Source organism: Mizuhopecten yessoensis, unplaced genomic scaffold, assembly GCF_002113885.1.
Source record: "Mizuhopecten yessoensis strain PY_sf001 unplaced genomic scaffold, ASM211388v2 scaffold3217, whole genome shotgun sequence".
Taxonomy (NCBI): Eukaryota; Metazoa; Mollusca; class Bivalvia; order Pectinida; family Pectinidae; genus Mizuhopecten; species Mizuhopecten yessoensis.
In genome coordinates, this window is record NW_018404934.1 from 78,430 (window position 1) to 104,026 (window position 25,597).

At 35.3% G+C, this 25,597-nt stretch overlaps 2 protein-coding genes across 4 annotated transcripts in view; both read left to right on the forward strand.

Moving 5' to 3' along the window:
- The first annotated feature begins 3,139 nt into the window (after positions 1–3,139).
- Positions 3,140–5,482, forward strand: LOC110447087. The gene is made up of 4 exons (XM_021492535.1): positions 3,140–3,371; positions 3,711–3,941; positions 4,319–4,426; positions 4,548–5,482. Exons 2-4 carry the CDS (start codon positions 3,723–3,725, stop codon positions 5,205–5,207), a joined length of 987 nt encoding a protein of 328 aa, XP_021348210.1. The 5' UTR covers positions 3,140–3,371; positions 3,711–3,722; the 3' UTR covers positions 5,208–5,482.
- A 773-nt stretch (positions 5,483–6,255) lies between these two features.
- Positions 6,256–25,597, forward strand: part of LOC110447090 — a 29,142-nt gene continuing 9,800 nt past the window's right edge. Inside the window, exons 1-4 of one of the 3 annotated variants that reach the window (XM_021492541.1) lie at positions 6,256–6,436; positions 22,539–22,896; positions 23,362–23,469; positions 24,921–25,253. In XM_021492541.1, coding sequence (XP_021348216.1) covers positions 24,989–25,253 — 265 coding nt within the window. In that variant the 5' untranslated portion in view covers positions 6,256–6,436; positions 22,539–22,896; positions 23,362–23,469; positions 24,921–24,988. The remainder of the gene's footprint in view (positions 6,437–22,538; positions 22,897–23,361; positions 23,470–24,920; positions 25,254–25,597) is intronic. The other 2 variants (XM_021492539.1, XM_021492540.1) reach the window with 2 other exon arrangements.

Consider the following 25,597-nt stretch of genomic DNA (forward strand, 5'->3'; position numbering starts at 1 on the left):
TATAACATACACGGTCCTTTGCATCCTGATCGGGACATCAAATATATCTGTTATTATTCTTCACATTAGAAAAGTTAGCAATGAATACGGTAAAAACATGTGTAATAATGACTTTTAAATGGAAACATCCGAACATGAACGTTGAAATACTTAATACATACATCTAATAACATACACGGTCCTTTTCATCCTGATCGGGACATCAAATTTATCTGTTATTATTCTTCACATTAGAAAAGTTAGCAATGAATACGGTCAAAACATGTGTAATAATGACTTTTAAATGGAAACATCTGAACATGAACGTTGAAATACTTAATACATACATTTATTAACATACACGGTCTTGTGCGGGGACATCCTGATCAGGACATNCACACTATAACACCACCAAATTTTAAAATAATACACCACCGAACACTAACACTATAACACCACCAAACACCCACACTATACCACCACTAAACACTAACACTATAACACTTCCACAAACTCACACTATAACACCACCAAACATTCACCCTATAACAAAACCAAACTCTCACACTATAACACCATCAAACACTCACACTATAACACCACCAAATATTAAAATATTACACCACCGAACACTAACACTATAACCCCACCAAACACCCACACTATAACACCACTAAACACTCACACTATAACACTTCCACACACTCACACTATAACACCACCAAACACTTACACGACAACACCATAAAACAACTCAAACTATAACACCACCAAACACTCACACTATAACGCCACCAAACACTTACACTATAACACCACTAAACACTCACACTATAACACCACCAAACACTTACACGATAACACCACCAAACAACTCAAACTATAACACCCCCAAACACTCACACTATAACACCACCAAATTTTAAAATATTACACCACCGAACACTAACACTATAACCCCACCAAACACCCACACTATAACACCACTAAACACTCACACTATAACACTTCCACACACTCACACTATAACACCACCAAACATACACACTATAACAAAACCAAACTCTCACACTATAACCCCATCAAACACTCACACTATAACACCACCAAACTTTCACACTATAACACCACCAAACTCTCACACTATAAAACCACCAAACACTCACACTATAACACCACCAAATATTAAAATATTACACCACCGAACACTAACACTATAACCCCACCAAACACCCACACTATACCACCACTAAACACTAACACTATAACACTTCCACAAACTCACACTATAACACCACCAAACATTCACCCTATAACAAAACCAAACTCTCACACTATAACACCATCAAACACTCACACTATAACACCACCAAACTTTCACACTATAACCCCACCAAACCTCCACACTATAACACCACCAAACTCTCACACTAGAACACCACAAAACACTCACACTATAACACCAACATACACTCACACTTTATTACCACCAAACACTCACACTATAACACCACCAAAATTTCACACTATAACCCCACCAAACACTAACACTATAACACCACCAAACTTTCCCACTATAACACCACCAAACACTTACACGATAACACCACCAAACAACTCAACCTATAACACCACCAAACACTAACACTATAACACCACCAAACTTTCACACTATAACACCACCAAACTTTCTCACTATAACACCACCAAACACTTACACTATAACACCACCAAACAACTCAAACTATAACACCACCAAACACTAACACTATAACACCACCAAATCCTCACGCTATAACACCACCAAACACTCACACTATAACCCCACCAAATTTTAAAATATTACACCACCGAACACTAACACTATAACCCCACCAAACACCCACACTATACCACCACTAAACACTAACACTATAACACTTCCACACACTCACACTATAACACCACCAAACACTTACACGATAACACCACCAAACAACTCAAACTATAACACCCCCAAACACTCACACTATAACACCACCAAACTTTCACACTATAACACCACCAAACACTAACACTATAACACCACCAAACTTTCACACTATAACACCACCAAACTCTCACACTATAACACCACAAAACACTCACACTATAACACCAACATACACTCACACTTTATTACCACCAAACACTCACACTATAACACCACCAAACTTTCAAACTATAACACCACCAAACACTAACACTATAACACCACCAAACTTTCACACTATAACACCACCAAACACTTACACTATAACACCACCAAACAACTCAAACTATAACACCACCAACCACTAACACTATAACACCACCAAACTTTCACACTATAACCCCACCAAACCTCCACACTATAACACCACCAAACTCTCACACTATAAAACCACCAAACACTCACACTATAACACCACCAAATATTAAAATATTACACCACCGAACACTAACACTATAACCCCACCAAACACCCACACTATACCACCACTAAACACTAACACTATAACACTTCCACACACTCACACTATAACACCACCAAACATACACACTATAACAAAACCAAACTCTCACACTATAACCCCATCAAACACTCACACTATAACACCACCAAACTTTCACACTATAACCCCACCAAACCTCCACACTATAACACCACCAAACTCTCACACTATAAAACCACCAAACACTCACACTATAACACCACCAAAATTTCACACTATAACCCCACCAAACACTAACACTATAACACCACCAAACTTTCACACTATAACACCACCAAACACTCACACTAAAACACCACCAAACACTCACACTATAACACCACCAAACACTCTCGTATTAAACCCTTCTGACTCTTTTACCCTATTAATTATCCCTTAAAAATTAAATTCGTTGTATTAATTTAAAGAGTTCAAATTTAGATTTTGTAAAACGTTATATTCAATAATACAATTGTCATGTATCAGTTAGCTGATAGAACGCTTAAAGTCAGCCCCAACATATACAAACACTTAGTGGCCTTCAATAGCCCAAGTACACATGTGTAGCTTGATACATCCACGCATAGATAGTTATATCTTGAAATAGAAACAGGAAACACCTTGTAAATGTATATATTTATAGACATGGCGGGCTTCCCCTTGTCAGAATATAACCGACCAAGAGACTTCAGACCTCTTTTTCGAATGCTAAAAATGCAGTGAAAATTTACATCTTATGATTTAAAAATAGAGTTTAGTCATATTTCGGGAATAACCTATGCAGCACTACCAACGTCACGCGTGCGTTTGCTGGCACATTGCCCGTTAACCACGAGGGCGCAGTAAGTAGTGACAGCAGACTCCGGACAGGCCACTAGTTTTTTTTCTTTGTCATCAAGGGTAAGTTCTTTATAAGTCTTATTATTACTTGATCAGTTGTGGTGTGTTTATATTTCATCATATCTACATGTATGCACCATAATTGTTGTAATATGTAAAACCGTATGATTGACAGTGTACCTGACGTCTGACACACTTGCTACCTGTCTTCTAGATATATATGTACGCACGAGACCCCCTTTAACGGGGATGGCTGACAGTTGTTATCTCATAAAATGCATGTAATTCCACCAATTTTGCTCGATCATTAAATACTTTTGTTAAAGAAACAGACTGTCTCAATCTACGGAGGATATTTATAAATATACTTAGTCTATGGCGGCATTTTCTGTCTTTCAGAAATTTTCCTAAATGGCAACCGTCACAGATTACCCCTTTCGTTTACCCTCGGACGTCGGGAAACTTGGAGAGGAGACACCGAATTTCACCAAGGCGTACTCGGAGTCCTTTAAAACCGGTTCATATCTCCCCATGTTGAAGCAAGAACTTCGCCTTAAAATACAGAGCCGACGGATGCTGGAGGGGCAACCGGAACTTCAAGTGAAGTTTGAGGAGGCGCAGAAACACCCGGTAAGTATGTACACGAGGAGTAACTGATTTAATTTAGTCATAAGAATAATGAGCGAAACACAATACTGTTTATATATAGGAGTTTGACGAGTTTCTGTTTTATCTACGACACACATGACACGTGTAGTAACGTTAACGACATATTGTCACCCCATTTCCCAAATTTGATTACACCATCGAGGGAGTGAATCGTCGAACCCCAAACAGCAGGAGGGTCGAAACTTTGGACAAACATAATGCATGAATCTATAGGTTATACCGCACAGCCATTTTGGATGGGCTTCCTTGGTGTTTACGATAAATGTTATTAAGTCCATCTCGAAGACGTTTGTTGATTTCAGACAATCAGTTGTTATATGCTTTACCTTTTGTTACAGCTAACTGAAAGAGAGGTAAAAAAACTCGAATCTAGGAAGCATCACAACCGACTGTCAGCGAAGAAATGTAGGGACAAAAAGAAGGTTGGAGAAGAGATTCGCTCAAAGGTGTGTGTTTGTTCTTATTGTCAGGAAATCACATGTCAAATAGAATTGTGAAATATTTAACTACGCCCAAATGTTATTGTTTTTAAAAACACATTGTTTTATGCAAAGGTTTTCCTTTCAGGAGCTCGACGCGTTGAAGATAAGAAACAAACATCTTTGGGAGCAATATCACAAGAAAACACAATGGAAAATTTTGCTGACCAAGAATTTAATGAAGCACATTAGGACGCGGGATTCTAACCTCAGTGAATCGGACTTTCTAACTATTCTGCCAGATCTGCTGAAAGTACGCCGGGCGGAGAAGGATTTGTTCTTGAAGAATAATGTTGTACAGCCAGTAAGCACAGAGTTACAGGCAAATGAAATGTCGGAATGGAGCTCAGGTTTACAGCAGGAAAATTCGTGTGTACATAGTGAAATGCTACAACAGAATAACGTTCTTGAGTGGTTACAGCAATGTAGTGAGACGGAACCTGGTGAGATACAGGCGGAAGTCGAGGAACAGACGGAACCAAAAACCGTCGTATGCACATATGGAAACCCTGAAATACAATCTAACTTTACATTACAATCAAACTTTGCTTTACAACAAATCTCTGAAATACAGACGCGCTTTGCGTCACAGCTGGAGGAGGATACACGCACTGGTGTTGTCCACGAACATCGCTTACAGCAAGACTGTGATGATACTGCTGTGATAGACACCGACAATGATTTTCCGTACCAACAGACGAACGCGGTTTTACAGGGACTGGATTTTCTATTTAGCGAGACCGGGTAAAGAGCGATTAGAAAGGTCAATTTCTGTTTGATAGATACCAGATTGTAGGTTCAGATGTTTGAAGACATTGTTTAAGTAAAATTTCATAATAAAATTAGAATCTTCAATAAGAAATCTTTGTAGCCAGAACACTTTCCTTGAAACAATGGCCAAGGGGACATTTTCATCTACAGTTAAATCATGTGTAATTGATTTGGAGAAATACTGATTTTATGGAAATCTTGTATAATTTTCCTTAATAAAATGTCGAACAATATGGCGTGTCTGTTATTTCTAGTGAAAGAATGTTTGAAAGTTAACATTTGATGCTGTTTTCTTTTAGTTTTGGTGTTGTCCCGGGTGACAGCAGTAAAGTGCGATACAAACTTCTATTCTATGTAAAATGGCTTTCATTGTGATCAATATTATGCTATTTCTCAATTTATATGACCGTATAGTTCTTTTATGTATAATAGCACGTGACAAACCCATTTGCTTCAATTAAGCAAGAAAATACGTTTATTTAAAATACAGAACCTTTTTTAATCAGTATTTTTCAAATTTTCAAATTACTTATTTAGAAATCTCGTTCAGTATTTGATTGTGTTCCTTGCGACTCAATATTACATCTTTTCATAAAAAGTATTCTTAATTAATGATATCGCTTAAAAATGGCAATATAAAATTGAAATAAAAATTACTTTCAGATTATAAATAAAATTATCTTATATTGGAACCACGGAATAAGATCTTAGTCCGTTCTACATGACAAGTGCCAGTGACGCTCGACGACCAGAGCTGTGCCTATCTAATCGTCTATTTCTGTCAACAACAAACCAGCTATCGCCTTACATATTATTTATACGACCTGCTCGTGCCGATGTGGTGGTCTGACTCGGATCTAAGAATACATCCCTGTCTGCGCTATATTAAGAATGGAAAATCCATGGCTATTTTGAAATGTGTGCAGTAAATGGAAACAGCCTACTATTAAAAATAGAATTCCGTATCCTGGGCTATTACATGACGTGTTCAATCAAGCGCGCATTAGTTGCAATAGACGATCGATCGCGCGAGCTGCGTTAAGTTTAGCTCGTAAACCACATACTTATCAATATCATTGTCTTGGCAATGGAGCTAACTTATGAACGTGTCGCTGTAAATGATCGAGTTAAAATTAGAGTCGGTGTTTTCCTATTCCTATTTATAGTGTCCATGAAATACTTGGAGAAGGAACTAGACGATTTCAGGTAAGGATGACTTGGAAATTCCACTAAAAGTACATTTAATGTTCTGTTTTGTTGTTACAGTCTCGGTAAAATTCCATTACCATCTCACAATACTTCACGCCTTAATCTGATTAGGTCTACACGCATGCCTCCGAACATTATGTGCACACGTGTGTAGCTATATAGCCAGACATAGTGGGCCTTGGTTCGTCGCTCGCTAGTTCCTGTCACTGTGTTGGGGTATTGAACAAACTGAGGAAAGTCAAAAGTCCGGTAAACAGGGTTTTACGGGAATGGCCTGACCAGAACAGAAGAGACACGTGCCGTAGTCTGTCTGTCATCTGTTCACTTCGCCATATGTATTACATCTTTAGAAAAATATGTAAAATCTAACTGTTTTCATAATGAGGAAACTATTTCACATTTTTAATAAGGAGGTCAGAAGGGGAGGAGAGAGAGAGAGAGAGAGAGAGAGAGAGAGAGAGAGAGAGAGAGAGAGAGAGAGAGAGAAACATATTGTGCAGAGTCCTCGCACTTATCATAAACACCTTCATGACTACAATATTCGCCAGTCAGAGATCTGGAGATACCCTCCCTTTGGCCTCTAACACCGGAGATACCCTCCCTTTGGCCTCTAGCACCGGATATACCCTCCCTTTGGCCTCTAACACCGGATATACCCTCCCTTTGGCCTCTAACACCGGAGATACCCTCCCTTTGGCCTCTAACACCGGAGATACCCTCCCTTTGGCCTCTAACACCAATTCACAAAGGCAAGCTGATGGATTCATAAGGATCGATTAAAAAATAATCGATTAATCAAAGTCCTGAAAAAACCCAACGATGATAGGACTTGGGTACGTACACACGTTGATATAATTGCACATATGCTCAGAGAAGATCAGTAAAAAGTAGATATTGATGTTATGATTGAAGTATGTTTCATTACAGAAGCATATTATCGTATTTTTTATCTTAGCGGCGATATGTACCTGTGGATATAGCCACTGATTTGTATTTACCTTTTTTGGACCTTAGTTCAAAGGTCCCGTCATATATAGTTATTTGATCTTGATCTTGATCTTGATTTCGATCGATAAATCAACTAGGATATAGGTGAAAAACAAATCTGATGAAATGGTGTTATATGTCTGTTTTAATGTAGATACCCCTATCAATACCTCCGATCAGTACGTACCTGATAACAGATGTGATATCAAGTCCTCACGCGTAATAACTGAAAGGGCCGCATAGCATTCTCAACTTTTAAAGGATTTTTTTGAGTTTAACATACTGAGAAAAAAAGGTTGTCAAATCAAATTAATGATACAAACCCGAGTGGGATTTTAAGGTTCTAAACATAAATGATTACTGTGTAGAACCAATAGGGATTCATTGGCGAGACCGCTTTGAGACTTGTAATATTTACATTCCATTCCTAATTTGGCTCATAACTGGGAGGGGGCTAAGTGGAGGAGAGGCCTGCATCATTTTCCATTCTACAATAAATACTTTTTTTCTGATCAGCTCTTGACGGGACGTGAAAGGTATAGGATACAAAAGATTTTTTCTCAATATCTTCTGCTTTTTTATTTATGAAGTAAGGACGATAGCGCATGCATCATCAACTTTATTTGAAATTGAAATCCTAGCTGTCATCCTTTTCATAATACATAAAGTTTGTCGGCGGATCCTTTGATTTATATGATCTGTTGCCTGATTGATTGATTGATTGATTGATTGATAGCATTGAATAGGCAATCAGATCTCTGTGAACGGTAGCCCCTACCAACCAGCCGAATCATCTGGCAATCAGCGATGGGATACCCGCCCACCCCCGGCCAATCACCACCCTAACCATCGCGCACCCTCAGGCATCCACCACGCACCCCCTGGCGTTCACCGCGCAACCTCTGGCAGCCACCGCGCACCCTCTGGCAGGCATCGCGCACCCTCTGGCAGTCATCGCGCACCCTCTGGCAGTCAACGCGCACCCAATGAACACTACTACGACAATCAACGCGCACATGCACGTCTCGCCGATAATCGCGACCCTCTCGCTCCTAACAACGCCTTTCCTCCAGGACACGCGACTAACACCCTCCCATCAGATCCCCAACACGACACTCCGGCTCAACGAGAGACTGTCCTATAGGACACTACATCGGACACCTCAAACTTTGGACCAGATAAGTCCAATGAACTTAAGTTTGGCTTCCTAAATGTATGTGGTATAATATCTAAATTACTTGATCCCGAATTCCAAAACCTAATCATTAATTATGATGTTTTAATTTGTGCGGAAACAAAAATTGATGAATATGATGAACTGAATCTACCAAATGGTTATGTATCCTTTTCAAAATACAGAACTAAATTTAAACGTAAATCTGGAGGTATAACTGTTATCTTTAAGAAATGCTTATCCAATTACGTACGTTTTCATAAAACACAGTCTGAATATGTTCTGTGGCTTGAAATATCTAAAGACCTGTCTCTCCTAAATGAGAATATACTTACAGGTTGTGTATATATCCCTCCTGAGAATTCAAAGTATTCCTCAGACAGCGCATTCACAGAAATTGAGGATGAGTTGATTATGTTATCACATGAAAATAAAAAAATCATGCTTGTGGGCGATTTTAATTCTAGAACTTCTAAAGTTGTAGATTATATTGAACCCGATGAAAATTTATATGACATTTTAGACATTGCTGAAAACAATTTGATCATCGACAATATGTTTTCTTTCCAGAGATTAGTTCAACATGATATCCCCCTCTCAAGATGTACCCAAGATAAAGGACGTATTAATAACTATGGGTCAAAACTAATCGAAATGTGCAAACGATGCTCTTTATTTATCGCAAATGGACGAGTTTCTTGTGATAAGTATATAGGGAGAACTACCTGTAAAGATTCTAGTGTTGTCGATTACCTTATATTGACTGCTGATTTGTTCCCGTTAATAACATATTTTGAAATTAATGATTTTAACCCACTCTTTTCAGACGTGCATAATCTAATAAATTTCTCGTGTATGTTTCCGGGAAAAAAAAATATTAACGAAAAAGAAAGTCTTTCAGAGGGAGACTATATCAGATGGGATTACATGAAATCGGCAAATTTTTCACAAGAAGTGAAAAACAACTTACATAGTATTAATATAAATCTAAATAATGTTTTACTTAGTGATACTATCACCAAAGAACAGGTTAATGGTCTAGTGACCGACATATCTACTGTGTTAACAAATAGCGCCACTAATACAATAGGTGTGTCGCACCGTCGTAAAAATAAGTACAAAAATGTAAATAAGCCATGGTTTAACCACGATTGTAAACTTGCTAGAAACGCCTTTAATAAATATAAAATTAGATATAAATTTAACAAGTTAACGGAAACCAAGCACACGATGAATAAAAAAGGGAGAGAATACAGAAAACAACTAAGGAAAAATTACAAAAAATATCAAGAGAAATGCACAAAAGAATTAAGAGAGAATTCCAAACGAGACCCTAAAGCATTCTGGAAAACACTTAATAAATTTTCACAAAATAAAAATACTACACCAGACATACCTATTGACGACCTATATGACTATTTTAAGAAACTTAATTCACTCGAAGAGGACAGTAATAATGACGAGGTTGATAACGACAGTTTTGATAATGATGATGACGTCAACAATACATTGAATGTACCAATTACTGAATCAGAAATACAAAAAGCTATTAAATCATTAAAAAATAATAAAGCGTCCGGCCCGGACCGCGTTTTAAATGAATATCTGAAAAATTCCCCACCGGAAATGACCACAGTCTATTGTAAATTGTTCAATATAATATTAGACACGGGAATTATTCCGGAAAGTTGGAGTGTCGGCATTATCAAACCAATATACAAAAATAAGGGAAGTCCAGAAGACCCTGATAATTATAGAGCTATCACTTTAATTAGTTGTCTTGGTAAACTATTTACTTCAATCATCAATACCCGTCTTAATGAATATGAAAAACAAATTGATTTAATATCTCGAAGTCAAGCAGGGTTCAGAAAAGGTCATTCAACTATAGACAACGTTTTTATTATGCATATTCTCATTTCTATATATCTTTCAAGTGGCAAAAAGCTATACTGTACCTTTATCGATTTTAAAAAGGCATTTGATACCGTCTGGAGAGCAGGTCTGTGGCAAAAATTACATAGCAGCAATATAAACGGGAAATGTTTCAAAGTTATCTATAACATGTATAATAATATTAAATCCTGTGTTCAATTCAACTCGAAAACGTCAGATTTTTTCCCCTGCTTGATCGGGGTTAGACAAGGGGAAAATTTATCCCCCTTTCTTTTTTCAGTATTTCTTAATGACATTGAAAGTTATTTTGCTTCTTTAAGTTGTGTTCCACTCGAAAATGTACGGGATAAGCTGTATAATGAACTACATATTTTTGTAGAAATTTTTGTACTCCTATACGCTGATGACAGTGTCCTATTTTCAGAAAGTCCAGAGGGACTGCAGAGTGCTTTGAATGTATTCCAGCAGTATTGTAAGATTTGGAAGCTTAATATAAATGTAAATAAAACAAAAGTCATGGTTTTTCGCAAGAGGAAAAGTAAACAACAACATGTATTTGTATTACAAAATGAAATTTTAGAAATTGTAGATAATTTTACTTACTTAGGAATAACATTTAATTACAATGGCAGTTTTGTAAACGCAAGACGCAGATTGATCAACCAGGCCCAAAAGTCAATATTTGCTATCTACAAAAAAATCAGGAACCTTTCTCTTCCTATAGATTTACAATTAAAACTATTTGATTCTTTAGTGGAACCGATTCTATTGTATGGATCGGATGTATGGGGATTCGAAAACCTGAAAATAATCGAACAGATTCATCTCAAATTTTGTAAAAGAATTCTTAAAGTGAGATCCACAACGCCTAATTTTATGATTTATGGCGAGCTAGGTCGTGTGCCATTGGAAATAAATGTTAAACTAAGAATGTTAGGTTTTTGGAATAGAATAATTAGTAATGAAAACAAACTCAGCAGCATATTACTACGACTAGCTTTACATATGCAAAACGATGATACTCTTCAGTTCAAATGGATTAACTATATAAAAGGTATTTTCAATGAAACGGGATTTTCTTACATATTTGATAATAAATTACATATGCCTGATGGATTTTACAAATGCATTTTAAAACAACGGCTTAACGATCACTTTGTACAGCAATGGTTCGATGACATTACTAGCTCATCTCGTGGGCAGTTCTACACTCTATTTAAAACGGAATTTGGTCTAGAAAAATATTTATTAAATCTGCCAGAACATATCAGAACACCAATAACAAAACTGCGCACCTCGAATTTGAAGTTTCCAATTGAAACAGGTAGATGGTATAACATACCCCGAGATAATCGACTATGTAATTTGTGCGCGGAAAGTGTCGGAGATGAATTTCATTATATATTTGAATGTAATAATATAACTATATCCACCTTACGTAACAAATATATTCCCCGTTATTATTGCACAAACCCAAATATTTATAAGTTTAAAGGTCTTTTATCATTATGCAATCAACGAGTTCTGACAGGTTTATCTATTTTCCTAACCAAAATGGCTCCTCTTTTGTGAATGATGCATATGTATAACTGTTAATAGTTAAATAACTTGTGAATTATATGTATGGTTGTTTTTTATGTTTGTTTTGTATTTTCCATTGTATGTCATATCATGTTACTATACCGTACCGATTCTAAATTGAACTGTCCATTGTACTTCATTTTCCATATCTGCAACTTTATTTCCTCATGTAACACATATTATGTGTCTGAGTGTCAATACAATCTTGCCTTGTATACATGCATGCACCTGTCCATCCTGTCAAAATTTAATATATGAATTCATGTACATGTACCTCATGTTACACATTTTCATGTGTCTGAGTGTTGGAAATAAAATCTGAAATCTGAAATCTGATTTTATTTCCAATTGGGTGGGTATTGCGACATCTTCCACGTACACATCATTTTAAAAACTAAGCTGACAGTACTTTAAACTATATTGGTAATCGTTTAGGAAAACTGACAATGCTTATAATATGTAGCGGCCCAGCGCGGTGCGTAAAAACACGCCTATACACATGTGGCCTATCTATGGAGACATAGGGTGCTATATTTAGCAACACAGACTTATCCACTTATTCGTGATTTTCTCCGTTATGAAACTGTTTCTGATCGAATAAAAAAAATTGTACCATTTGTGTATCGCAATACGAATGTACGGCAACTCTTGAATTATTTGTCCTCATTACTTCCGGCAAAAACACGACTGCATAGGACATCGCTTCGCGAGTCCAAAAAGGGGGGATTGTAATATATATATAACAATAGGCCCAGAGGGCCTGTATCGCTTACCTGGATATGTTTTAAGTTTTTGATATCAGGTTAAGATGTTCATATGAAATGTCAGAATCACCCATCAAGTATTTTTGGAGATATAGCGAGAACATAGTTCAAATGTCTAAATCCGAAATGGCGACCTAAAGTGGCCAATTTGTTTTAATGAATACACGAATACAATAGTAACAGGCACTACTAGACAACTTGATGACGACAAAATTGGGATTAAATCCCGTGTTCCTTATGCATAGTAGGAAAAGGATTTCGAAGGTTTTACATCTATTTCCCCTATTGGGCCCCGCCCCTCTGCCCTGGGAGCCACACCCACTGTTTATACAAAATTGAGTCCCCTTGGCCAAAGGATGCTCCAGACTAAATTGGGATAAAATCTGTCTGTTCATTCACATACAGACAGATCAGCTACAACAACATCTGAGCTGTATAGAACTAGATGTGGCTAACTTACAGGATGAGATAGGAAAGAGAGACAAAAAGATTGAGGAGATTCAGGACATACTTTTGGTCCAACAGAGAAATATTAACGAGGGAATATTGGCAAGTAATAGGAACGAGCAGTACTCCCGCAAAAACAACATCAGAATCCGTGGCCTGCGGGAAACCCAAAATGAAAACCTTAGGGAGGACTTAACAAAAAAATTACCACAGATCACCGGAGTCCATATTGATGGATATTATGATATTATAGCTATACACCGTATTCCTAGCAGGACAACCCCACGCCAGGTGATAGTGAAATTCTTCAACAGTGACATCAAATACTTGGTTATGAAAAAATAGACGGACACTTCGAAAGGCAGGAATTTATGTGTCAGAAGACATTACCAAAGGAAACATACAACTGATAGACAAAGTGGAATCCAGTGATAAAGTAGAGTACGGCTGGTACTATAACTGTCAAGTGTACGGACTGTGCAGTGAAACAAAAAGGAGGAGCGTTTCAACCTATTTGACAATATTGACTCTGTGTTAAGCGAACACATCCAGGACTCCAAAAACTTTCTGAATCAAAGGAAAAATATGATTGGACATAAACAGAGGCAGCATCAGAAGCAGGTGAGCAGTGTTGATACATCTGTGTTGTCAGTGGATGGGTCTGACCCTTGAACTGTCTTACTTATAGCTCATCCATTGTACATATACTCGTGTCTATAAACATTGTTCATTACCTGTGAAAAGCTGGAATATGTTTCAGAGATTATTGTGTTGTAATTTTATTTATAATCTAGCTACTGTAATATAATAAGTATCTCCACACACTGTTTGAGGAGAGGAGATCAACAAAACAAACATTTGCTTTTACTAATGTGAACAGAATAATATGTTTGAGTTAAAAATTTCAAACACTCTGAAATTGATATTAGTGAAGTGTGTATTTTTGTAAACAATATAGCATAAAATTGTACATATACTCATGTTTATAGATATATATAGTTCATTACCAGTGCAGAGCTGGAACATGTTTCAGATATTATTGTCTTGAAATTGTTAATTTATAATCTACTGTAATATAATAAGTATCTCCACACACTGTTTGAGGAGAGGAGATCAACAAAACATATCTTTGCTTTTGCTAATGTGTACAGAACAATATGTGTGAGTTAAAATTTTCAAACACTCTGAAATTTGAGTGTGGTAAAAAATACAATGACACTTTTATTAGCATCAGTATAAAGAACTCTACGATCAGTGGGTGACATAATTGAGATTTTTTTTTTTTTTTTTTTTTTTTTTTTTTTTTTTATTATATTTTCAAAGTTTTATGACATAAACATATATATAAACATACATACAATGTGCATGGGCATCTATAATCGCCTTTGAATAATGTACATACTGTTCAAAATATTCTATCAAGTATCAGTATTCGTCATACATATATATTTACCATATAACATAATTGAGATTAATTAATCTATGATATGAAGTGAAAGGTATATGGAAGTACATACACTTGTGGTTATGGAGATGGCCAAACTAGTCTTTTTCTTGTGTAATTAAGTTGTATTCAAATCCCAATTTTAGTATGACTTTTTATTTATTCTATTTGCCTTCCTTCTTTCTCTTTCTATGTCTTACCCTTCTTCTATTTTCTATCTCAGCTGCCAGACTAGTTGTTTCAGTCAGTAGGCCTTGCACATATCCAGGTTAATGGAAGGTATTAGAATATTATCGGCAAATTGTCAGGGATTGGGGGATAAAACCAAGAGAAAGGATGTTTTTTCATAGATTTTAATATTTATTGTATACAAGATACTCATTTTACTANAAATTGTCAGGGATTGGGTGATAAAACCAAGAGAAAGGATGTTTTTTCATATTTAAGGTCTAAAGATTTTAATATCTATTGTATACAAGATACTCATTTTACTGAAGAAATTGAAGGAATAATTAGGACAGAGTGGGGATATGAGTGTTACTTTAACTCTCTGAGGTCAAATTCTAGGGGGGTTGCAATATTATTTAATAATAATTTTGAGGTGAAGGTTTTAAAGGTTAAAAAGGATTTGACTGGGAATTTCATAGCATTAGATTTAGAAATAGAAGGGAAACAAATTACACTTATAAATATCTATGGGCCAAATTCAGATACTCCATCTTTTTATGACAACATAGTAGAATCAATAGATACTTTTAAAAATGAATGTTTTATAATATGTGGAGATTTTAACTTAGTATTAAACCCTGAAATTGATTATGATAAAAGCTATAAAAATATCAATAACCCAAAAGCTAGAGAAAATATCTTACAAATAATTGAAGAGTTAGGAATGGTTGATGTTTATAGGGAACAGAATCCTGATAATAAAAGATATACATGGAGAAGAAGTAATCCAATTAAGCAAGCCCGGTTAGATTTTTTTCTCATTTCTGAAAACTTATTACCTAGTGTAAATAAAACTAATATTGAGTCAGGATACAGATCTGACCATTGTATACCATTTATTATATTAAAATTTAACGAATTTAAGAAGAGGAAAGGACTATGGAAGTTTAACAATTCTTTATTGCATGATTTAGACTATTTTGAAATTGTAAACAAAACTATTTTAGACGTTAAAACCCAATATGGGTTGAAGAGGGAGAAAAGCCTACTAACTATTTTTTTTAATCTCGAAAACAGAAATTATACTTCAAAAATAATTCCAAAAATAGAAAAAGAAAATGGGGAGATAATGACTAATCAAAATGAGATACTTAAAGAAGTTAAATTATTTTATGAGTCTTTATATACCAATGATGATAATATAGATGATGTTAATTTAGACAACTTTTTACGTGACTTTCATGTTCCTAGACTGAATAATATAGAATCTGATAATTTAGAGGGCATTATAACTCTTAAATAAGCATCACCACACACATTAAATAATATGGAAAATGGGAAAAGCCCTGGTTCTGATGGTTTTACGGTTGAATTTTTAAAATGTTTCTGGAAACAGCTGAATAACTTTATAGTGAGATCAATCAATTTTGGTTACACTAATGGGCAATTGTCAGTTACACAAAGACGGAATAATAACATGTATACCTAAAGGGGATAAACCAAGACAGTTTCTAAAATATTGGCGACCAATTTCTCTTCTGAATATTATATATAAAATTGCATCGGGGTCAATAGCAGGGAGAATAAAAACAGTTTTAAATAGTATAATAAACACAGATCAAACGGGTTTTATTTCGGGTCGTTATGTTGGGGAGAATACTAGGTTAATTTATGATGTCATGCAATATACAGATGCAAATAATATACTCGGAATGTTGTTAATTATAGATTTTGAAAAGGCTTTCGACTCAGTGTCCTGGAAATTTATTGAAAAAGTTCTTGATTATTTTAAATTTGGCAATGGCATAACAAAATGGGTTAAAGTCTTTCATACAAACGCAAAGTCTGCAATAAATCAAGGGGGAAATTTATCATATTTTTTCGATATTAAAAGAGGTTGCAGGCAAGGGGATCCAATAGCTTCATATATATTCATATTATGCGCTGAAATTTTAGCTGTAAGAAAATAATAAACATATAAATGGTATTAATATTGACAATTGCCCGCTTTTACTTTCCCAGTATGCTGATGACACTACATTGATTTTAGATGGCACACAAATTTCATTAAAAGAGGCAATTAAAGAATTGAAAAGTTTTGCAAATATTTCTGGACTTAAAATAAACATAGAAAAAACACATGTTATTTGGATAGGTAGTAAAAAATACAGTGTTGAAATTCTTTATCCTGAATTGAATTTGCAGTGGGGGGGATAGGAAATTTACACTTTTAGGTATTGAGTTTGATGTAGATTTACATAAGATAACAAAATTGAATTACGATAAGAAATTTGTAAAAACTCAAAACTTTAATTATAACCTGGAAAAGAAGATTATTGACTCCTATTGGTAGGATACATATCATAAAATCATTATTAATTGAACAATTCAATCACCTTTTTATCTCTTTACCAAATCCAGATGATTGTTTTCTTAAAAAATTAAATATAGAGCTTTTTAATTTTCTGTGGAATAGTAAAATAGATAAAGCTAAGAGAGATGTCATTCTTAAAGATTATATAAAATGGGGTCTTAAAATGTTACATGTACAGTCGTTTATTGACTCGTTAAAATTAACGTGGGTTAGGAGGTTATATATGAATTCTGGTAAATGGCAAGTGATTTTAAAATTATATTGTGATAAAAACATTCTGGCAAATTGTGGAACTGATTATATTTCAAAATGTCAAAATAAAACTAAAAATCTATTTTGGATTGATGTATTTAGGGCATGGAGAAAAATTATAGAAAAATATAAGTCCCCTAGCAGTTCAAAATGCCCATCTGGTATAGCAAAAATATTTCAATAGAAAATAGAAGTATATTTTACAGGGAATGGTACAATAAAGGAATAATTGTAATTGATGATCTAATCAGAGACAGAAATACCTATGATTTTTACACATTTCAAGAATTCAAACAGATTTATGATATTAATACAAACTTTTTACGATATCAGGGTCTAATTACTGCCATTAGAGAGTATATTATACAACAAGATATGTCAAATGCAGAGGTTAACTATCCATTTTTACCAATTAATATAGAAATGTTTTTGAAAAACAAAAAGGGGATAAGAGATTTTTATAGCTTATTTTGTAAAAATGATACTATTTCAACAGGTAAAAAAAAATGGGATGATCTATTTCAATTTGATGATAAAGTTTGGAAAAATATATATAAAATGCTATTTAAAATTACGAAAAATACTAAATTACAGTGGTTCCAGTACAGAATTAATCAGCACATTTTGACAACTAATGCATATTTGTTTAAGGCAGGAATAGTAGATAGCCCTTACTGTGAACTGTGTAAACTAGAAATAGAGACAATAGAGCATGTATTATGGGAATGTGACAAAGTACAAAATCTTTTACAAAATTTTGAGTTCTTATTAGATGCATTGATTATTCCATTTGATTATAATAAACAAACATTTCTTTTTGGTTTTTATAACTATAATGGACTTAATAAAAGGGACAATAGTATTATTTAAATAGTAAAACAGTATATATGCAAGGCAAGATGTCTTAAAGTTCCTTTATCTATACAAGGAATTAAAAGTTCAATTAAAGAACATTACAGTATTCAAAAATATATTGCAAATAGTAAAGACGAAATATATCTCATTAACTTCCAAAATGAGTGGAAAAAATGGAAAAGGCTTATTAATATTTCCTAGACCTACATTTTGCCGATTGTTTATATGTTTGATCTAATTTAAATTTATTTTTAAAAAAAAGAGACAAAATTTAAACATTCAATGTATTATCTTAATTACTTAGCTACTGACAACTATATATTACCAGACTTCTATCCTTTAAATTGGTTTGTTTAATACTGTACTTCTCCTCTTGTCTGTCTATCTTTCCGTCTGTCTGTCTGTCTGTCTGTCTGTCTGTCTGTCTTTCTTTCTGTCCATTTACCTATCTTTATTTCCTCTATTTCTTTGTTTTCTTGTTTCTCTTATCTGATTTTCCTTCCTTTCTAATATAACATTACAAGAAAATAAAATACCACTTACAAAAAGAGCAATATTAATTAGTATGAAAGTATGCGTGAAAGTGGAATTCATTATGTATAATGAAATGTATATGTCATTGTAATGTGAAAAATACTTTGAAATTAAAAAAAAAAAAAAAAAAAAAAAAAAAAAAAATATTGGGATAAGGAAGAAGAAGGATTTAAAAGTTTTACCTCTATTCTCCTATTGGGCCCCTCTTATCTGCCACCAGGGGGACCACACCCACCCCATTTAAACAAAATCGAGTCCCAATGGCCTAAGGATGTTCCGTTCCTAATTGGGATGAAACCTATTAATCACTATGGCAGAAGAAGTATTTTCAAGGTTTACCTCTATTTCCCCTATTGTGCCCCGCTCCTCTACCCCAGGGGGGCACACCCATCGTTTATACATAATTGAATCCCCTTGGCCCAAGGATGCTCCAGACATAATATTGGGATGAAATCCTTAATCCCTTTATCCCTACGGAAGAAGAATGATTTCAAAGGGTTTACACTCACCGTTGATACAATCTTTTAATCCCTACGGTAGAAGAAGAATTTTAAATGTTTTCCTCTATTTCCCATACAGGGTCCCGCTCCTCTGCCCCCAGGGAGGCAACACCCACTGTTTATACAACATTGAGAGCCCTTAGTCCAAGGATGATATAGACCAAATTAAGTTCAAATCCACTATGCCGTTCAGTACTAGTAGCGTTTCAAAGGAAAAGTTGACGGACGACGGACGCTGCGCCATGGCATAAGCTCACTTGCCCTCGGGCAGGTGAGCTAATAAAAATGGGGAATTAAAATATAAAATAAAAAGGGGGAATTATAATATATAGAAAAAGGGGGGAATTATAATACACAACAAAAAGGGGGAATTATAATAAATACATAGTAAAAAAGGGGAATTATAATACATACATTAACAAATAAAAGAGGGGGAGATATATTATTTACATAATGAGATAGGGGGGAACTATATACATAATAAAAAGGGGGGAACTATAATGTATACATAATAATAAAGGAGGAAATTATAAAACATAATAAAAGGGGGATATATACCATATACATAGTGAAAAGGGGATATATACTATTTACATAATTAAAAGGGAGATATATACCATAATCATAATGAAAAAGGGAAGATATACCATAGACATAATAAAAAGAATAAAGAATTTCTATTCATCTTTTTTCACATAGTTTTCACGGAGCAGAATGTCAAAACTTTAACAGGGCTTGTTTAATTATTTTTTTTACCAAATATCTGGGCTAGCGGAAGAGTTTAACCAAATGGTTTGGATATATATAATGGCTAGGTTTAGGTACAGAAAACAGCAAGAGAATACCAAAGTTTCCACAAGATAAAACTAGGGCAAAACACAAACAAAGGAAATATTTCTGTGGAGAACATAAAAAAGAACAATGATAAAAAAAGGGGGGGGGGGGGGGGGGGGGTACACGCCCCGTTTATATAAACTTCAGTTTCCGTCTCCTTTGTTCAAAGATGTTCTAGAACAAATTTGGTTGAAATCTTTAAATTAGTTAAGAAGCTTTTTGAGGATTTACCTATTTNTTTCCCCCCCCCCCCCCCATCCGTTAAAATAAAATATAATTCCCTTTTCCCAAAGATGATCTAGAACAAGTTTGGTTAAAATCCCTTCAGCAGTACAAAAGGAGAAGGATCTTTAATTGTTTCCTCCATTTTCCCTAATGGGCCCCACCCTTCTGCACCAAAAAGTAGGCCCACACACCTCAGTTTATATAACATTGATTCATTTTACCCTAAGCTTGCTTCAGACCACGATTGGTATAAATCCCTTCATTTGTACAGAAGGAGGAAAATTTTCCCTATTTGGTCCCGCCCCTTTGCCCCAAGGTGGCTACACCCTCCGTTTTTTCAAACCTGAGGCACCTTTGTCCAAAGATGCTCTATACAAAATTTGGTCAAAGTCCTTTTATTTGTTGAGAAGAACAAGAATTTTTAAGATTGACCTATTTGACCCCTATTTGACCCCGCCCCTCTGCCCCCAGGGGTCCATAGTCTCCGTTTATACATAGCTGAGAACCCTTTGGCCAATGATGCTCAATTTGGTCAAAATCCTTCAAGCCTTTAAGGACAAGTAGCGTTTTGAAGGAAAGAGTTGACGGACGGGGGCGACGGACGCTGCGCCCTGGCATAAGGTCACTTCGCCCTTCGGATGAGCTAAAAACACTGCGTCGATTCTGATTGGTTACTTGGTTTCTGTTCAATAACTTCCCTTAAAATAGTTCGATTTGAATGCAAATCAATGTTGTAGGGGTGTTCTCTTAGTGGCAACGTAATTAACAACAACAGGCCAGGTCTTGTTTTATGAACCAATGGTAAGTCAATTATAATCTGTTTTATAAATATACTGCATTTACCTAAATATTCACCTGCTATTTACCTATGTCATGCAACACACTGCCTTAGATTGCCTTTGCAATGTTTGGTTAACATAAACCATTAATGGCTCATTTTATCCATTTTAAAGTGTAATATCTTCCAAACATTGGAAAGTATCTCTTTATAAATTGAAGGACAAAAATATTCTATATTACAATGAAATATTCCTGTATCTGTGATAATTAGTACTTAACTAGTCCTTTATTATCTCAATTAGCTTTTTAATTAAGCATTAACATTTTATATACAAGCTTTCTGTATTCATTTTAAAAAGTAAGCAAAAATTATATAATGGAGGACACGTTTGAGCATTTGTTAAGCACAAAAGAACACATTTTTTTTCTAAAAGTTAAATGTCTAAAAATTAATTTATGAATGCTGAAAAAAGGAAAGAGAAACTGAAAATGTAAGAAAATACTTGACAATTAAGAGAAAAATTCAAATGAGAGGAAATTATATAAAAAGAAAATAAAAGAAAACATTCTTATATTAAATACAGGTAAGAGCTACTGGTTCCGTGAAGAGATTCTGATCTCATCCATGATGTTGAAGGCTGAAGCGGCACTGCACATCTGTCGACCTTAATGATACTTATCCCCCAGTCAATAAACCTATACATGTGTATAAGAATTGATTTACTATCTTTATTTAAGTAATTATGGCGTTGACTGCATTACCTTGTTAAATTGTTATTCAAATTGGTTTTATTTGTTGTATTTTAAACGGAGGGCGTGACCCCTTTAGGTGCAGAGAGATGGGGCCTAAAAGAGGAATTAAAGGTTTACATCTTTTTAAATCCTTCTCCATCAGTATGATTGGAGTTATTTTTACCAAATTTGGTCCAGAGCATCGTTTTGCAAGGGGGACTCAATTTGTTGAAACAAGAGTGTATTCCCCCTGGGAGTTGAGGGGAAGGGTCCAGTAGGGGAAACATGGTAATAATGTAAAAAAATCCTTTTACTTTAGCTGATTTGGAGGGTTTTAACCATATTTTGTGTAGAGCATAAATAGATGGTTGCTTTTAGGGGACAGAGGGGTGGGCCCGATAGGGGAAATTGAGGTTAATCCACTCGAATCCATGGGCAGAAAGAAGGGACCTAATGAGGGACGATTGTACCTGAGAGACCGAGCCAATATTTTGAAATAGTTGCAGTATATACGTAATAAGAATATTTGTTCATGGTTGCTTTATTATCCAGGTGAGCGATACAGGCCCTCTGGTCCCCTTGTTTTGTCTGTTTAATGTAGACGATGATCCTGAAGGCGACCTGTAATGCCGCATAGCGCCATACAACAATGCCCTACACTCACCACCACTCCTCTCAGCCCTCCGGGATGTTCTACACTCACCACCACGTTGCCCCTCATCCCTTCGGGTTTCTGGAAGATATTCGAGCAGAACTTGACCTCACCCGAGCCTACATACAGAGTGCGGAGATGGGAACCGTCACTCCACTGCTGAAACAGGAACTCCGCTACAAGATCCGGACAAGGCGCCTATCCGAGGGCAGGAGCGAACTTCCGGTTTCAGAGATCACACCCAAATCAGTGGAGAAGGTTAGCAGGACAAATGACAAATATTACCCAGAATATGCAGTTTTTACGTGTTTTCTTTCGTTTACTATTTTTGTATTAATACTTTAATATACTGTTATTTACAATAACTGTAAACCAACACTTTAACGTCATTATGATGTTTACTCTGTTATTAAACCTGATTGGACATTCGATAAATTTTTACAGTGATTTAAAAAATCCCTGTCTTATTTACATAATAATTTAATTGTTAGTTTAAAGGTTATTTTGATATCTTCAAGAACTTGTTAATTTCTTGTCCCGGTTTGATATATCAGGTATTATCTTGATATGGCTTGCGCCGTTATGCATAAAACGGCAATACAAAAATAACTGATACAGTCGTCGGTCGTGTTAAGTCAGCCGGAAACAAGTATTAAGCTCAATTGTAAGATAGTACGTTAATTCAGTATGTTATATATATGTAATATTCATGGTATCGTTCAGTTGACAGTTGACGACATCAGGAGGAGGATAGTACGACAAAAACAAAACAAAAAATCGACCAAACGGATTAGACAACGAGAGATAAAAAGAGAAGATGAACTCAGGAAGGTATATAGATTGTTAAACCTTTACGACATCACAAGTCAACCTAACGACCTTTCGTCCCAGCTATTTACTGGCGAACAGGAAGTTGGTTGATCAGACAGTAGGTACAGGGAGGGAAGGGGCATGACGTCTTTTAACTTTAACGAGTTAGACGCCCATGTACAGAATCGTCGATAGTAATGGTTTTGCACATATTTGAAAAGAGTTAGAAATTGTATATGACAGTACACTCCACATATGTATATGACAGTACACTCCACATACTGAGATGGGTAGTTTTGCCGCAATATGGACGTCGTTCCGAAACGGAGGGATTTTAACCACATTTTATCACGAACATCCTTGGGCAAGGGGAATTCAATTTTTGCATAAATGGAAGGTTTGACTCCCCTTCGGACAAAGGCGCGGGGCCCAGTAGGGTAAATTTAGGTAAACCTTAAAATTCCTTCTCCTTCTGTATAAATGGAGGGATTTTAACCAAATTTTGTCACTAACATTCTTGGGCAATTGTAATTCAGTTTTTAGCTAAGGCGTTAGCCGCAAGCTATTGGTATTACTTCAGTAATGAGCTCAAGATATTCATAAATGTCATATCCACCTATACCCCCTCTAGTGACAGGAGATGGTACTAAATTGAATCATATGCCGGGCCTACTGTCTTTATTATGCACTACTTTGGACTCAAATTCACTTGAATGGCTTGTAAATATAATTCATTTCCTCGGTAGAACATGTGATCTTATTACAACGTCGTATTTTCAATCGGGAAGTGCCAGTAGACTGTAGTTCATGCATGCTTCACGCAACTTCCTGTAAAATAATTCAGTTAATGAGCTCAGATATTCATAAACGAGACATACGTCATTTACCAGTAATACTAAGCAAACTGCAAATAAAATTCATTACCACGGACTCAAGTTCACTCAAAAGTCATTAGATCTAATCGTATTCTTAGTTAGAACTGAGTATTCTCTACAACTTCGTATTCTTATGAAAAATACACTGTATATTTACTCTTGGAACTGTCGCTGGATTAAGCGGTTACATGGAAATATTTACATTTGGTGTGGCAAAGCCCTTCTATATTACTACTTAAGTACTGTCAATAGCAGCTTCATCGTATGAGACAATAACTGAAGTTGGTCTTTGCAGGGCGTATGAATACATCTGACTTGCACAATGTAAACAAACATGGCCGCCATACACTGTCAACTTACATTGAAATGAGGTTTAAAGAAAATGTCAAAATGTTTAATAAAATATTTTCTGATTAATTTTCTAGCAGTTTTTTTTTAAATAACAAGATTTAGAGTGAAATTTGAAAAAAAAATCCAAAAATGATAAAAAAAACCTTTTTTTACTGAGTGGGTTCTGGGTAATTACACTGTTGTCTGCTGCTGCTGCTGAGATGGCTGAGCATCAAGAGCTTGGAAACTTTAATCTTCAAATTCCAGCTTGTTTACAAGAAAGTGATAATGACGGAATACCAAGTGATGATGATACTATTTTTGCAACAGTAAGCATGGCAGAACTTCTTGGGGTAGTACCACCCGATATATCAGAATTGTTGAATGAAGCAATAAGCAGCATTGATACTGTTAACCCTCCAACAGAACCAAAAACTGATCAAAATAATGTTCATCAAACTGAAGAATGTGACCAGGAACCTGAAGCCAAGAAATCAAGATTCTCAAGTGTCTCTAGTCATGATTTGGAGCAATTATTTGCGGAAAGACAAGGACCAAGCACTAAAAAAAATACAGCCTGGGGGGTGAAAATATTTCAAGGTAGGCAAAACTTTCAATTATTGTTCTCAATGTCAAATTAATTTAATCTAATGGAGCGCTTTCGGTAACTGCAAGTCAAAGAGTCAGTTTTGCTTTGTTTTGCATTTTGAAAATGGATTAATTTTACATAAAAAGCCTAATTGCTTTGCAGAAATTGATAAGTTACACAGTATGTAAATACGATAAATATAAAACTGGACAGACCACTTCATTTTTTTTTATTTGAACATAATGTCTATAGTCCAAACAAATGGAACTTTCCTGAAGAATATCATATTGTGTACATCTGATTGCAGCAGCATTCAAGCAATCAAGACGCATTTTTGTTGCAATAAAATGTAAAG

Excerpts from the sequence above, each read along its gene's own strand:
- LOC110447087 (XM_021492535.1), top strand. The coding sequence starts at position 3,723 with ATGGCAACCGTCACAGATTACCCCTTTCGTTTACCCTCGGACGTCGGG. Across the intron at positions 3,942-4,318 it reads AGGAGGCGCAGAAACACCCG|CTAACTGAAAGAGAGGTAAA; the intron begins GTAAGTATGTAC and ends CTTTTGTTACAG. Across the intron at positions 4,427-4,547 it reads GAGAAGAGATTCGCTCAAAG|GAGCTCGACGCGTTGAAGAT; the intron begins GTGTGTGTTTGT and ends TTTTCCTTTCAG.